The following is a 14,178-nucleotide window of genomic DNA, read 5'->3' as shown; positions in this document are numbered from 1 at the left end:
GAGCATTTCTCAAACTGGGAAAGCAACAGTGGTTGCCACAGACCATTTCTGCCTTCATGGGGCTGATAATTCTGTTGATTTGGGACAGAAACTTAAGAGATTAATGTATCAAGGAAGAAATACATACTTGAAAGTTAGGTGGTGATAAATCCTGGAGTGGGATGTGTGAGTGTACGGAATAAGGGTAAGGGACAAAGAGAAGAAATGTTGTACAGTCTGTCGCCCAGAAAGAATTCATAAATATTTGTTAAAGACTTAATGACAAAAAGTAGATGATTGATTTAGTGTGTGTTTAGGGAAATGATCTCGATATCCCCAAACGTTCCCATGAGGTGGGTTTCTTTCCTGTTATATCGAGTAAAGAAACTGAAGCAGAGGGTCAACTGCCAATGTAAGGATGAAAACTGCAACCGACAGAAAAGGGACCTCTAAGTGCAAGACCACGTGCAAACGCCCGCGAAAACAGTCATACGCGCAGAACAGGTGGTCCAAGAGGGCACGCACTGACTTGTGACGTCATCGGGACGTTACGTAGCGTAACATCACCTGGACGTAGCTCCATTTTCATTCCCGGATAGATCCGTCTGTTAGGCGCGGTTGAATGAAGCCTATCATTGGCTATTCTCTCCGTCAATCCGTTTAATTCTTCCACTCTTCAGCCCCGTCTTCCTGAGCTGATTTCTGTTAGGCTGACGCGGCCGTCACTTCAGAAAGGTTCGCATTCCTTCCGCCTTTCTCTAGGAGTCCGAGGGCGAGGAAGGTGGATCCCAGACGGCACCCACCCCGGGGGTTCTGCTTCCGTCTCTGACTGGCTGTTCTGAGTGTCGATCGCTACGCCACCCAGCGCTGATTGGCTGTCCAGCCGCCGCTCTGCGCGGCGCCGGTCCCGCCCCCGTCGGGTGTTTGTGGTGGGGCTGCGGAGTCGCGGATCCCGCCGGAAGCGCCAAGACAATGGGGACCCGGGACGATGAGTACGACTATCTATTCAAAGGTACGGCCGGTGGGGCATAAATGGGCGAGGGGATGGCGGTGAGACGACGCACAGGTGAGCCGAAATTGAGTCCAGCCGTTGGGCCCAGGTCGGAGTCCGGGGATAATGGCCCAACTGGACAAGCAATCAAGAAGGCCCGGGCAGGCTGGTCTCGGACAACTTTGGGCCTGGGTGTGCGACTGTGCAGACCTGGCGGGCCAGAGGCGGCCTGAGGTTCTCTGGATGCACCGAGGCAGGGCTGGAGCTCAGAGGGGGTGGGGTCCAGAGTGGTAGGAGAGGCCGTAGGGGGCGGGGCCTCCAGAGGGGGCGGGATCGCCCCAGCATTTGCCGGGCCGGGTGGAAAGCTCCTTTGGGGCGGGGCTCGGGCAGTGGGCGTGTCCAAGACGAGGGCTGGGAGGATGGGGGCGGTGCGCTTCTCAGGGTGGGCGTGGTCAGGCTTTGTGGGAGGTAACCTGTTTGGGGGCGGGACCCGGGAAGGGAGGGGTTAACAATGTGGGTTGAAGTGTTTGTGTCCTGGTGGTTAACAGCAAAGGTTCTCTTAGAACTTTTTTTATTCCAAGAAGATATTAAGTCGTTTATTGATACACGAGCTTCAGTCTCATCTATAATTTTTTTCTGGTACCATAAAAATATGGAAAGTTAACGAGTTTGCACAGGGGCCATGAAAATCTCCGTATCATTCCAGTTTTAGTATATGTGCTGCCAAAGCGAGCACACAATTAGAACTCTTAATAACATTACCCAAGTACTTGCATTTTTCTAAGCTCTTTACACACGCCACTTCATTGAAATCCTCACCGCAACTCTATGAGGTCGATATTATTCAGCATTTCCTTTTATGGCCCTGAAAACTGGGGTCCAGAGAGATAAGGACATAGTGAATAAACGTTAGAGCAGGATTTTGAACGCAGGTCAGCTGTGGGCTTTAACACTTAGGGACTGTATCTGTGGAAGTTTGTAGCCAGAATCTTGGACTGAGATTTCAGACTGCCTCCTTCGACATGTGCACGTTGATGGCTCGGGTGTGGGCCAACCTTCTGGAGGGTTTTCCGAGCCAGAGGGACAGAGGGTTTTACGAGCCTCAAGTATGGCATAGACAGGTCAGGCAGCCATAGCTGGCCTGGGGCCAGTTGGGGAGCTCCCTCACCTAGCCCCAAGATGTGGATACTCGCTGCATGTCACTGGAGTCCTTCGTTTCTCAACTTAGCTGGCTTCGGGGTCACAGGCTTCACAGTACTTTCTGTGCCAAGCTGGACTTTGGCCAGGCTCTCTGCTGTCTGTGCTGGGTTCTCTGGCTGATAGTGGCTGCCCTTGAGAGCTAACTCCGGAGCCCACGTGGGGCATGTTTGCTCTGCTGCCTGCTGTGTGAGGGTCTTCCTTCCATGCCAGCTTTTGGAATCTCCTCCTCATTCGGGGAGCCTGGCCATCCCTAGGAATGTGGTCTGTGTCTGGAGGTGGCCTTGGATGACCATCCAGCATCTTGGGACTGGGAACTTTGGGGATGTGGAGAGTGGGTGGAGCACTCCCTACCTGGGTTATCCATGTGGTGAAAGACTACTGGGCAGAGGGAGTGCCCATGCAGAGGCCCAGAGTCCTCACAGCACCATGGGCTCTGGAAACTGCCTGCAGGCTGATAAGTCACTGGTAAGTGAGACTGTGTGGTCAGCAGGCATCAGGCCAAAGCCCTGGTGCTGACTAAGCCTTGTGATTGGTCTCACCTTAGAGGCAGGGGAAGGTCTGTCAGGGCTTTGGGGAGGGATGACAGGTGGTCTGGACTCCAATTCTGCCGCTGCTGGTGCTTGTCTCTACAGCGTGCCTTTAGGCAGCTGCTCCTGGATCAGGGCTGGGCACCCAGATGTGGCATTGCCAGGGCAGGGGGCATTTCCCCAGTCACCCCCTCCAGGTTTCTGTGATCATTTGCTTGTTATTTTCAGCTGTGTGCTATTATAAGTAATCCAACTCCAAGTGTTTGCACGAGTCATCTTCTGCCCTTTGGGTCATTTCCTTGAAGTATGTTCCCAGAAGTACAGTTACTGGGACAGGGGCAGTGGAGCAGCTGTGCACTCTAGTCCACTTCCTGGAAACACACTGATCCCACTTCCATAGCAACTGGCATGGGGGAGGAGGGTGCCTGCCTGTCCTGCTGCCCTCCTCCACTGGCCTCATTTTCTGAGGGCAGCAGGTGCCCCAATGACCTTCTCAGCCTGGGTTGGAAGTGAAAATCTAACCCACAAAGTCAGGGTCCCCCAAACTGTAGGTTACCTGAGACCTCCCATTCACACTTACACCTTTTCAGAGGACCTTCCCAATTATCCTTTAATGTTTGTCTTTAAATTCACTCAGGTTTTCATTCGGTTTTGATTCCCTTAAATGGGAAAAGGAAACTGTATTTGGCTCTGGCAAGTAAAGAAGGAAGGAAGGAGGCTGACAGGCAAGCCACAACCCTCAGGAAACTTACCAAAAATCCGGCGGATAGACAGAAACATAAATGTGCTGCACTACCACCCTTCTCAGCCCCTCCTGAGACCCTGTGGCCTGCAGAGCGTCAGGCCTGGGCATAAGGAAGGGGTCTCAAGACACGGCTGCCCCAGACCACTGACCAGCGCCAGCTTTCTCCCTGGCCCTGCCACCTGGTGCAGGACACCTTTTATCAGGAAAAGAGGCAGCCATCTTCTCACTCCTGACCTTGTGCCCAACCTCCCCCAGGCTTCGGTCTCCTTCCCCTGGCCCTGACCTGGGCATGGAGGGGTCACACCTCTCACTTTGGGACACTGGCTGCCCTCTGCCCAGCTCTCTCACCAGTCTTGTTTGTTTTGGCAGCCACATCACATGTGGCTCCCCTGACCTCCACTGCCAAGGCCCACAGATCCCCCTGCATGTTTTTCCCATGTGGTGTTTACTTTCTTCACTACACATTCTCCCTTCCCCAGGAGTGAGGTTGTTTATTTGTACCCAATTATAGATCTCACATTTATCCTGCTAACATTTTATCCTGTCAGCTGTGAACCATTTGCTCAGCATGCCGATCCGTCCCCTGGGGCTCCCCGGCCTCCCCTCTGATAGAGTGGGCTGTGGGTTCTGCAGTGGGAGCAGTGGGGTCCCTACAGTCCACTGAGGCCTTCCCAGAGCCCCTGGCTACTCACCTGGCCCATAAGGATGTGGCTTATGTGGGGAGCTTCCACATTGGCCCCGGGCCCTCTCTTCCGGGTAACCCCATTTATGAGTCCTTCTGGGAAAGAGGGCAAGGAGAGAGTGGCAGTCAGCTCTGGTGCTTGCCTCTCTCTGCCAAGTGCTCGCAAGGCAGCCTTCTGGCTCTGCGACTGGGGCAGGACCTCTCTGGACGCACTAGTCTGGGAACCAAGCACACCTTCTTCTCCCATTGTGAATGGTGGCCCTGCCTGTACCCCAACTTCAGACACCCCTTCTCTGTTCTCCAGTTTCCCAGGAAATAGCTCACCTAACAAGATTGCCCTGAGTGCTAGACTCTAGAGCCTGAGATAATCAAGAGTCCGCTTCCTGGAGTAGGGGAGCGTGTCCCCCTACCTGAATGGCCACTCAGTCTACCTGAACATGTGAATGTGGGCCCTGGGGGAGCTACACTGTTGTGGGGCAGGCCAGGGGACCAGGCCTTCAAGAGTGGCCAGCTCTTTGTTTTTGCCAATTGGGCTTACCTGCCCTGCCAGCCAAGTGGCATGTCTAGGGAGGCCATTTCCAGGCCAGTGCTGCCATCAACTTCTGTGGAAATGCTGGGGGTCATGTCCTCAAGAGCCTTTTATTTCCCCGAAACAATAGCTCACTTGTGCCTTTGACAATGCCATTCTCCTTTCCACAGTGTACCTAGAGCCAGCCTAGTCACTGCCCTGCTGGCCATCTCTGCGTTGGACACCTGTGCCAAGGAGTGCCTGTGCATCCTGGCTTTTCCACCGTTTATCCGGGCAGTGGCTGGTGGCCCTTGTCCTCGTCTTACCTCTACTGATTTCATTGGGTGACCTTGGACTGGAGGACTTGGTCACTGTGTGTTGAGTGTCCCCAACTGTACAAGGGGAATGATAATGACATTTGTCTCTGGAGTGGCCCCAAGAACTCAATAATAAGGGCTTTAGGGCTGGACCTGGCATTTGGGGTTGAGATTGTTGGCTGGGCCAGGGCAGAATCGATTGGGCTAAGGGGACCCCAACGCTGGAACAAGGCTAGTTAGGGGTTAAGGGGGTAGTAGGGGATTCAGGGCAGGACTTAAAAGGGACTCTTCCTCATTTCTTCTTCCATTCCTGACGACATGAGAACGGTGAACAAACCTCCCCAGCCTTGGCCAGGTTCCTGTGACTGCCGTGGGAAGGAGGTGAGAGGTTGGGGTTTTGGATAGTAGGCCCCACAGTCAGTCCGGAGCCCATTTGGGACTCCACTGGCATGGTTGGGAGCCCTTGGCCCTGGACTGCAGGTCTGTGTCTATCTCTACCTGTTTTCCACCTTTCTCTGAAGTCAGCTTGGCAGTCTTGTGTTGGATACCCACAGTGTCAGGAGAGGACACTGGCCCTGTCATCACAGGTTTTGTAGGCCAGGCCACGTAGTGGTTTGGGGGAGAAAAGAGGCCTGATGAGGGTTTTGAAGGATAAGCAGGAGTGTGTTGGATACTCTAGGAGATCGAGGTGCCCCAGGTGGTGTGAGAGGAGGAGGCTGAACTCAGATCCCTGAGCCCAGCCCTAGACCCAGAAAAGCTGGGTTCAAATACTGTCAGACCACTTTCAGCAGGTGGCCCAGGTGAGCATGGTTGGGAAGTGGAAGTGGGCCTACTTAGTCCCTTGCTCTGCGTCTTTTTGTCCTTCTGCTCATTGTGCACCTTGGGCTGTCATTCCCCTATCTGTGCCTCAGTTTCTTCATCTGTAATGCGTTACATGAAGCTTCTGTGAGGCTTTCTCAGCACAGACTCATTAAAATTTCTTCTTTTGCCTTAACTGGGTAGTTCAGTTGGTTGGAGCATCGTCCTGATCAGCCCAATGGAAGGTTCAATCCTTGGTCAGGGCACATACAAGAGTTAACCAGTGAGGTGGGGGGATTGGGGTGGGTGGAGGTGGAATAAGGTATAGAAGGGGTAAGTGGTAATGGTAAAATTACAATAAAAAATAATTTAAAAAATTAAATTACAAAAAGTCAGTCAGTGAGTGCATAAATAAGTAAAACAACAAATTGATGTTTCTCTCTCCCTGCTTCTCTCTCTCTAAAGTCAAATTAAAAATTACTTGTTACTTTTTAAATTTTATTTATTGATTTTTATTTTATTCATTGGTTGAGTCTTGCACACATCCTGACCAGAGGTCGGACCTGCAACCTTGGTGTATTGGGTTGATGGTTTGACTGATTGAGCCAGGGCTAAATTTTCAGCTTGTTCTTATTCTTGGTTCTGAAGCAGCCAGCCAGAGAGGATGCTAGGCCCTGGGGGCTGGTTCATTGGCTCCCTTCTTTCCTATTGCCTGAGGACAGTGGCTTGGAGGCTCTGCAACCACTTGATTGTAATATTTTTTGTTCTTGTTCACTCTGTCCTGTATGTGAGGCTCTGTGCCAGGTCCTGGGGAGGCAGAAGGGAAATGATAGTGTCCAAGATCCTGCCCTTGAGTAAGACTGGCAAAAAAACCCGGCGAGTGTCAAAGGGTGGAGGAAAGGGAGGGGAGGGGAGTGGGGAGTGTTGGGGGGAGTGAGGTTTTAAGAGGATTGCCAAAAGGTCCTCCTCCTTGATCAGGTGCCATCTGAGGAGGCACCACACGGAGGGGTGGGAACCAGGCCGGTACCTGGGGAAAAACATTCCAGGCAAAAGACAGTGTGCACTTGCACATCTGTGAGTCTCAGAAAGAAGGCCTGTGTGGCAGGAGCGGAATAAGCAAGCAGGGGAGAGAGAGGAGATGAGGGCAGAGAAGGGACAAGGGCAGGTTGACTAGGGCCTTATGGGTCCTGGGGAGGACTTGGGCTTTTACTGCAAGGGAGGGACAGGACCTGACTCAGGTGCTCACAGATACCCCCTGGTGGCTGTGGTGGGGAGAACAGCTTGTTGATTGGGGGTGAGAGAAAACTCAGGGACACCAGGGAGGGGGGCGCTGGCATTGCAACCCAGGGGGAGATGGAAGCTGCCTGGACTCGCTAGGGTCGGGGCTGTATTGGAAGGAGGTAAGAAGCGGGGGGAATCCTGATGTACACACATAACATTTTTCATCGAGGAGAAATTTTTCATCGGGGCCGTGGCTGACCAAACCTGCAGCACCCACAGTTCTCCACTGGGCAGATCCACCTTCAGGTGCCAGCACCCAAGGCTCACACTTAGGGACCAGTGTGGTTTCCAGCTGGGGTGTCTGGCCAGATTGCTATGTGTTGTTCATTCTGTACTGCACATAAACCCATGCATGTGTGCCCACAGACATACACAATTTCCCTCCAGTGTGCCCTGGGACTGAGGACCACGCTCCTGAGCCCTGATCCTTCTCCTAGTGGGAGATCCCCACCGGGCCTGCTTTGCCCTGCTCAGGAGGGCTCTTGTCCTGGATGTCTCTCCAGAGCAGTCCAGCTCTGGGGATGGGGTGATGGAAGGTATAGCTGGCTCTTGTCCCTCTCAGCTATATCCAGAGGCCACATTCCTGTTTTAAATGGGCAAGTTGGTTGTGTTGAGCAGAATATTGGTTTGATTGCTGCTGCCTTCCATGAGGAAGTAGCAGGGTGGACATGTGATGTGAGGCTTCTCATTTCCTGTTACTTAAAATTCCAGAGCCAGATCCTTGTTCTAGGAACCTGGTGGAACAATAGTACCAGTTGCTTCCTCACCTGTCTTAGCAGGCTGGATGCTGGCTGAGTTCTGATCCTGTAAGCTCTTGTGTTTACTTTCCTGAAGTGGCTCTTGTTCCTGTTTTTCTTTTTACACCTTTAGAGAAGGCAGCCCAGAGAGTTTAAGTGACTTGCCCAAGGTTGCCCAGCCACAGAGCTTACTTGGGCCACCAGGCTGCAGTAGAAGTTTGGGGCTGAGGATCCCAAGCCACCTGCCTGCTGGGATCTCTGGATCCCTGTGCCTTAGCTGACGCAGCCCTGCTCTGAAGAACCAGACATAGGCAGGGGTGTTGTTCTGTCTACACTGGCTGTGTTTCTGGAAGTCTGGAACCACTGCTTGTTTCTACACCAAGGAATGTGGTGCATCAGGTGAGGGGCTCTAGGACAGCTCTGATTCCACCCTGTTGTTGAGTGTCATGTTTCTGAAGAACCCAGGGTACCACTGTGAAGGCTCTGCAGGTGGACATGGTGGCATGTGGGTCTTGGCTTGAGGGGCTGCTCTGACCTCTGGATCCTCAACTATATCCCTCCCTGCCTCTACAGTGGTGCTCATCGGGGACTCGGGTGTGGGGAAGAGCAACCTGCTGTCCCGCTTCACCCGCAACGAGTTCAACCTAGAGAGCAAGAGCACCATCGGCGTGGAGTTTGCCACGCGCAGCATCCAGGTAGACGGCAAGACCATCAAGGCCCAGATCTGGGACACCGCTGGCCAGGAGCGCTATCGCGCCATCACCTCCGCGTGAGTGTCAGGGATGGGCAGATGCAGGAGGCCATGGACATAGGGCCAGTGGACCCCAAAGGATGGGTAGGAGTTGGGCAGGAGGATAAGAGGAAAGCATAGCCCTGAAGTTGGCCGAGGGTAGAGGGATGAGACCCCCAGAATCTGTGGGACCCTCGGGAAGACCAGTGCCCTCTTTTGACCACACTGGGACCTCATGTGGGCATGTCCCATAGCCCTATGGGGCACTGCTGCTTTACTGGGTGCTGGCTGCACAGTGAAGGCTATTATCTGGGCCTGGAGAGGGCCATTCCTCTCTGCCCGCCCCCCAAGTCCTGCCTGCTTGGCCTGCCCTGCCTGGCTGTGTTCCCAGTCTTCCTCTTCCCTCAGCTCCCATGGCTACCCAGCCATCAGGTCCTACTCGAGTTGTCTTCTCCCAGACCCCTGGTCACCTCCCCATCTCCTGGTCCCTCGGGTGGCTATGTGTCCATTAGTCTTGGTGGGCAGGCCATGGCAGGTGTCGGAGCTTGCACAGAGCCACAGCTTTTGCCCTGCACAGGTGCTGTTTCCCTCTCCCCTTTTGGTGGGCATCTTCTGAGCTCAGGCCCTAAACTCCCTCCTCAGGCTCCCACAGTCCTGACCTGAATTTGGGCCGCGGAGCCCTCAGCTGGGCTCTACAAGGGCCAGGAGCCCCTGCCCATAGAGCCTTGGGGGTCCCCGTGGGGTGCTGGTGGGCAACTCATTGCTGGGCCCTGCCCTGTGTCTCCACAGGTACTACCGTGGTGCAGTGGGTGCGCTGCTGGTATATGACATTGCCAAGCACCTGACATATGAGAATGTGGAACGCTGGCTGAAGGAGCTGAGGGACCACGCTGACAGCAACATCGTCATCATGCTGGTGGGCAACAAGAGCGACCTGCGCCACCTGCGGGCCGTGCCCACTGACGAGGCCCGTGCCTTTGCAGGTGAGCGCCTACCAGTCGAGTGGATCTCACTTAGGGTCAGGGCCTCCCGCATGGGCCAGCTTCTGACAGCAGAGCTGTGGCTAAGGCCTCAGAAAAGTTTCTGGAAAGTAGGCAGCCCCTCCAGGTCCTACCCATTTTCCCTGGCTGTGGGCATGGCTACAGTGCCTTCCTCCCCTCCCTAAGGACTGGGCATCGCAGTCCTACCCCCTTGACCCCAGCCCTTCATTTCTTGGGCCAGATGGGCCAACAGGCACGTAGGGGCTCCTAGAAGGTGCAGGGGAGCACCCTGCTCACCTGGGTAATATTCTGTCTGTTCCAGAGAAGAACAACTTGTCCTTCATTGAGACCTCAGCCTTGGACTCCACCAATGTAGAGGAAGCTTTCAAGAACATTCTCACAGGTGGTCCCAGGGCCTGGTGGGGTGGGAAGGGCACCAGCTGCACTGGTTGCATGCTGCATAACATAGCCCCTGAACCTTCATTCCTTAAACCTGCCAGTGTGTCTGGACAGGAGGACAGACATGGCACACTCCATGAGGTCAGGCCACATCCGGCCCCTACTGGCACTTGGGATGCAGAGACCCCCTGGACCCAGCTTCCTTGGTGGCCTCGGGCCCAGAGCTCTTGGTCTTTTGGGCATTTATTCTGAGGAAGAGGGATCTCTGGTCTTTAGCAAGAAGCCAGAGCTTGGGAAGGCATCTCTGGGACCAGATGCGGGTTCCACTCTCTGAGTGCACTGGGGGAACTCTTATGTCCTGGGGTGTGAGTAGGCCACAGTGGGGGCCTTTGAGAGGGATATGGCCTTGGGGTAGTCCCTGGAGGAGGTGACATCCAGATGAATCCTGCAGGGGGACAGTCACTGCAGGTAGGGGCACACAAGGCACTCACCTCGCATTCCCCCACTGCAGAGATCTACCGCATCGTGTCACAGAAGCAGATTGCAGATCGCGCAGCCCATGACGAGTCCCCTGGCAACAACGTGGTAGACATCAGCGTGCCGCCCACGACTGACGGACAGAAACCGAACAAGCTGCAGTGCTGCCAGAACCTGTGACCACCCCGTGCCTCGTCCAAGCGTGCGTGCACATCCTCGCCCTTCACCCTCCCCTCACCACGATGTGTTCCCTGACCTGACCCTCTGTCCCTCTGTGACTGACACCTACCCTCCCACTGAGCTCTGCGCAGTCAGCTGGGGCTTAGGAAGAACAGGAGTCAGGCAGCACCTGCTGTCCCTGCCCCCAACCCCCAGGAAAACTTGAAACCCAGCTGCTGCATCTGTTTTTCTTGGGTCCCACTGGGTCTCTGGGCAGGGCAGGGCAGGGAGGCTGGCAGGATGGACAAGGCCAACCAGAGGCAAGAGGACGGGCACACCAAGCAGGCTTCTTCAGCTTTCCACAGCAGACTCCAAGGAGTGATTACCTCCCTCCCTGCCTTTCTGGCCAGTTGTCCTAGCTGGCTCTGCTCCCCACCTAGAACCCCACTTTGGGCTGAAGCCTGAAGAGCAAGTGACCAGGCAGGGAGGCTGGCGCAGGCAGAACCAGGCTTCCGGCACCCTACTCCCCACGCACAGCCAGCACCGGCACACGCCTTTGACCTCGGCCTCTCCCATGTGTGCTTAGCTCCTGCCTGTAGATTTATGCTGGGAGAAGCCCGCCCTCCCCTCCCCCCATTCCTTTCTGCACGCAGCGCACTCCCCACCCCTCCCTGTGCCCTTCTCTCTGTCTTGTCTCCCTGCCTGGTCAGGAACCTGTTTGCAAGTGAAGCAATATCTCAGTGTTTTGTATATACAACTGCTCTTGTAGCCTCTGGTTTTTTGTTATTATAGAGAAACACAGATTCTTTATACACTTTGTAAGATTGACGCCAAACCCCAGCTCTCTGATCTCTTACTGTCCCTGTGGCCTCTGTACTGTTGCCCCAATGCCTCATTTCTCTGGCCTGTTACTAAAATGTGTAACCTGACTTCCTGGACAGAAAGCTGCCACTGCGCCTTTGTCTTCTTTCTCTCTGCCAGGTGGTCGCCCCTGAGCCAGGCCCTTGTTGCACTCACCCTGCCGTGGGCTGCACTGCCTGGCTCAGCCTTATAGGGAGCTCAAAGAGCAGGCTTGAGCCTCCACCCAGGACCATGTAGAGGCCTCCTGAGCTGACCCTGGGGGTCCCAGGGTGGGTAAGGGTGGGCTGAACCCTCTCCAGGCTACACCTGTGGCAGAGAGGTAGGGGATGCTGGGGGTTTGACAGTGAAGTGTCTGGTCCTAGGACCCCCAGCTCCAGGACTTGAGGGCGGCCCTCAAGGAGGAAATGGGCTGTGTCCACTCCTGGTCTTGGATGGGTTGCTTGAATTGCTCATTGCTTCCACCTGCTCCCCCCCTGGGTGCCGCCTGGGGTCCCAGGCAGGACTGCTGAGAGGGGCTAGCCCAGTTGTTGGAGGCTCCAGTCTCAACCCAGCTCTCTTCGTCCTAGACTGACCTCTGAGGGGGGCTGAACAGGATGCTGGTGGCAGAGGGGAGGTGGCCAACCTGGGGTTCTGGTGGTCCCCTTGTCCAGGTGGGTGGGACTGGTCTGAGGGCCAGTTCCCAAAGTGGAGGAGGAGGAGGTGTGGCCAGCCCCCTCCCTGCACTGACTACATGACCTAGTGTATGTTCCCTTATCTGAGTGCCTGGCAGCTGTTCTAGAAGCTCCAGCCTCTGGCTAACACTCCTTGTGCCACTGACCCCTAGGAGAGCCATAAGGGGGGATTCCAGGCTCTGGCTCCCCTGCCTCAGGGGTGGGTAGACCGAGATGTCCCTCCACAAGAACTCTGAGCCACAGGGGCTGTTGTGACAGGAGCTGGGTGAGCCAGGGTTCATGCTCCAGGCTGAGGAACACCCTGGGCTGAAGATGTGGTGGTGTGCATGATCCAGGAGCCATTCACATGGGCCCCGGGTCCCCTGGGTTTGGTAGGGCAAGCTGTGAAGAGGGCAGAGGGTCAACGGGGGCTTCCAGGAGAGCTAAGTGAAACACTAAGGCACCTGGATGGGTTCAAATGGTCAAAGATCAAATCTTTCTGGTGCTTCCGATTGACCAGGCCCCGGGCACATACCAGGGAACAAGACTGATGTGACTGTCTCCTTGGGTGTGATAGCTCAGTAATGCTATTTCAGTTAACTCTGATTTCAGTGATTTAATAAGTCGCGCATGTTGGCTCTGTGCCAGACACTGTTCAAGGTACTTCTGTTATTATGGTAAAATACACATTACAAAATTTACCATCTCAACCTTTTTTTTTTTGTAAAGATTTTACTTATTTCCAGAGACTGGAAAGGGGGGAGAGAAATATCAATTGACTTGCAACCCAGGCATGTGCCCTGACAGGGAATGGAACTGGCAACCTTTCAGTTCACAGGCTGTTGTTCAATCCACTGAGTCACACCAGCCAGAGCCACCCCAATAAATTTAATTTTTAAAAAGTTAAAGGCTGGGGATGGGGCTCTGGCTAGTGTGACTCAGTGGATTGAGCGCTGGCCTGTGAACTGAAAGGTGACTAGTTTGATTCCCTGTCAGGGCACATTCCCTAGTTGGGGGCATTTCTCTCCCTCTCTTTTGCCCTCCCTTCCCTTCGCTCTAAAAGTAAATAAATAAAATTAAAAAAAAAAAGTTAAAGAGGGGGATATGTGAGGAGACAATATGCAACACGGGAGAAAGAATTTTCAAGCCATACTCATAGAAATATTTCAGTATGCAGCTCTAAAATATAAAAAACGTTTTTGGTAACATAACCTCAATTCTATTATTACCCCTAAAGAAATGAGCAGTAATTCCTGAATATTGTCACATATCCAGCCAGTGTTCACATATTCCTTACTGGTTTAAATTTTTTAAATTGTTTGTTTGAATCACTACCCAAACACATCCGCTGGCTCAGATGGTTGGTGTCTCTTCAGTCTTAACCTATTAATCCTTCTACTTTGATCTCTTATTTTTCTTCCCTTTTATTTAAGAGGTGGGTCATTTGCATTGCAGTTTCTCAGTTTGAATTTTGGTGGTGGCTTCACTATGGTGTCTTTTTGCTTTTTTTAAAAAAGATTTTATTTACTTATTATTAGAGAGGAGGGGAGGGGAGGGAAAAAGAAGAGGAAGAGAAACATCAACGTGCCAGAGAAACATCTCTAGGTTACCTCTTGCATATTCCTCTTTTTGCTTTTCTTACAATTTTATTTATTTTTAGAGAGAGGGAAAGGGAGGGAGAAAGAGAGTGAGAGAAACATTAATGTGCGAGAGATAGCATTGATCAGTTGCCTCTTACATCCGGGGACCTGGCCTACAACCCAGTCCTGTGCCCTGACTGGGAATTGAGCCAGCGACTTTTTGGTTTGCGGGCCGGCACTCAGTCCACTGTGCCTCACCAGCCAGGGCTCGTTTTGTTTTTTAAAAATTTGATACGAAATTCCCATAACATAAAATTCACCATTTTAACCATTTAAAAATGTACATTCAGTGATATTTAGTATATTCAAAGTACTGTGCAACCTTCATTGTCTAATCCTGACCCTTTTCACCACTCTAAAAAGAAATCCAGTACCCATTAAGTAGTAACCCCCATTTCCTTTCCCCTAGCCCTTGGCAACCACTTTTCCTCTCTATAGACCTATGTGTCATTTGACATATCCCTTTGTCCCCACTATTTGCTGTAATTAGTAGATCCAGAGTTGATCAGATTTAGGA

The 14,178-nt window shown here is 53.2% G+C and overlaps 1 protein-coding gene and 1 pseudogene across 1 annotated transcript; one reads left to right on the top strand and one right to left on the bottom strand.

The window, feature by feature from the left end:
• The first annotated feature begins 718 nt into the window (after positions 1-718).
• On the top strand, positions 719-10,742 carry RAB11B (RAB11B, member RAS oncogene family). The gene is made up of 5 exons (XM_090290306.1): positions 719-991; positions 8,339-8,534; positions 9,285-9,478; positions 9,798-9,878; positions 10,386-10,742. Exons 1-5 carry the CDS (start codon positions 952-954, stop codon positions 10,529-10,531), a joined length of 657 nt encoding a protein of 218 aa, XP_090146432.1. The 5' UTR covers positions 719-951; the 3' UTR covers positions 10,532-10,742.
• On the bottom strand, positions 1,617-1,706 carry LOC150000278 (U6 spliceosomal RNA; annotated as a pseudogene).
• Positions 10,743-14,178: the final 3,436 nt, after the last annotated feature.

Source organism: Furipterus horrens, unplaced genomic scaffold, assembly GCF_987537825.1.
Source record: "Furipterus horrens unplaced genomic scaffold, mFurHor1.1.pri manual_scaffold_10, whole genome shotgun sequence".
Taxonomy (NCBI): Eukaryota; Metazoa; Chordata; class Mammalia; order Chiroptera; family Furipteridae; genus Furipterus; species Furipterus horrens.
This window is presented reverse-complemented; position numbering and strand designations above follow the sequence as displayed.

Coding starts and splice junctions, on each gene's coding strand:
- RAB11B (XM_090290306.1), top strand. CDS start 952: ATGGGGACCCGGGACGATGAGTACGACTATCTATTCAAAG. Junction 8,535..9,284: donor TATCGCGCCATCACCTCCGC/GTGAGTGTCAGG, acceptor GTGTCTCCACAG/GTACTACCGTGGTGCAGTGG. Junction 9,479..9,797: donor CGAGGCCCGTGCCTTTGCAG/GTGAGCGCCTAC, acceptor TGTCTGTTCCAG/AGAAGAACAACTTGTCCTTC.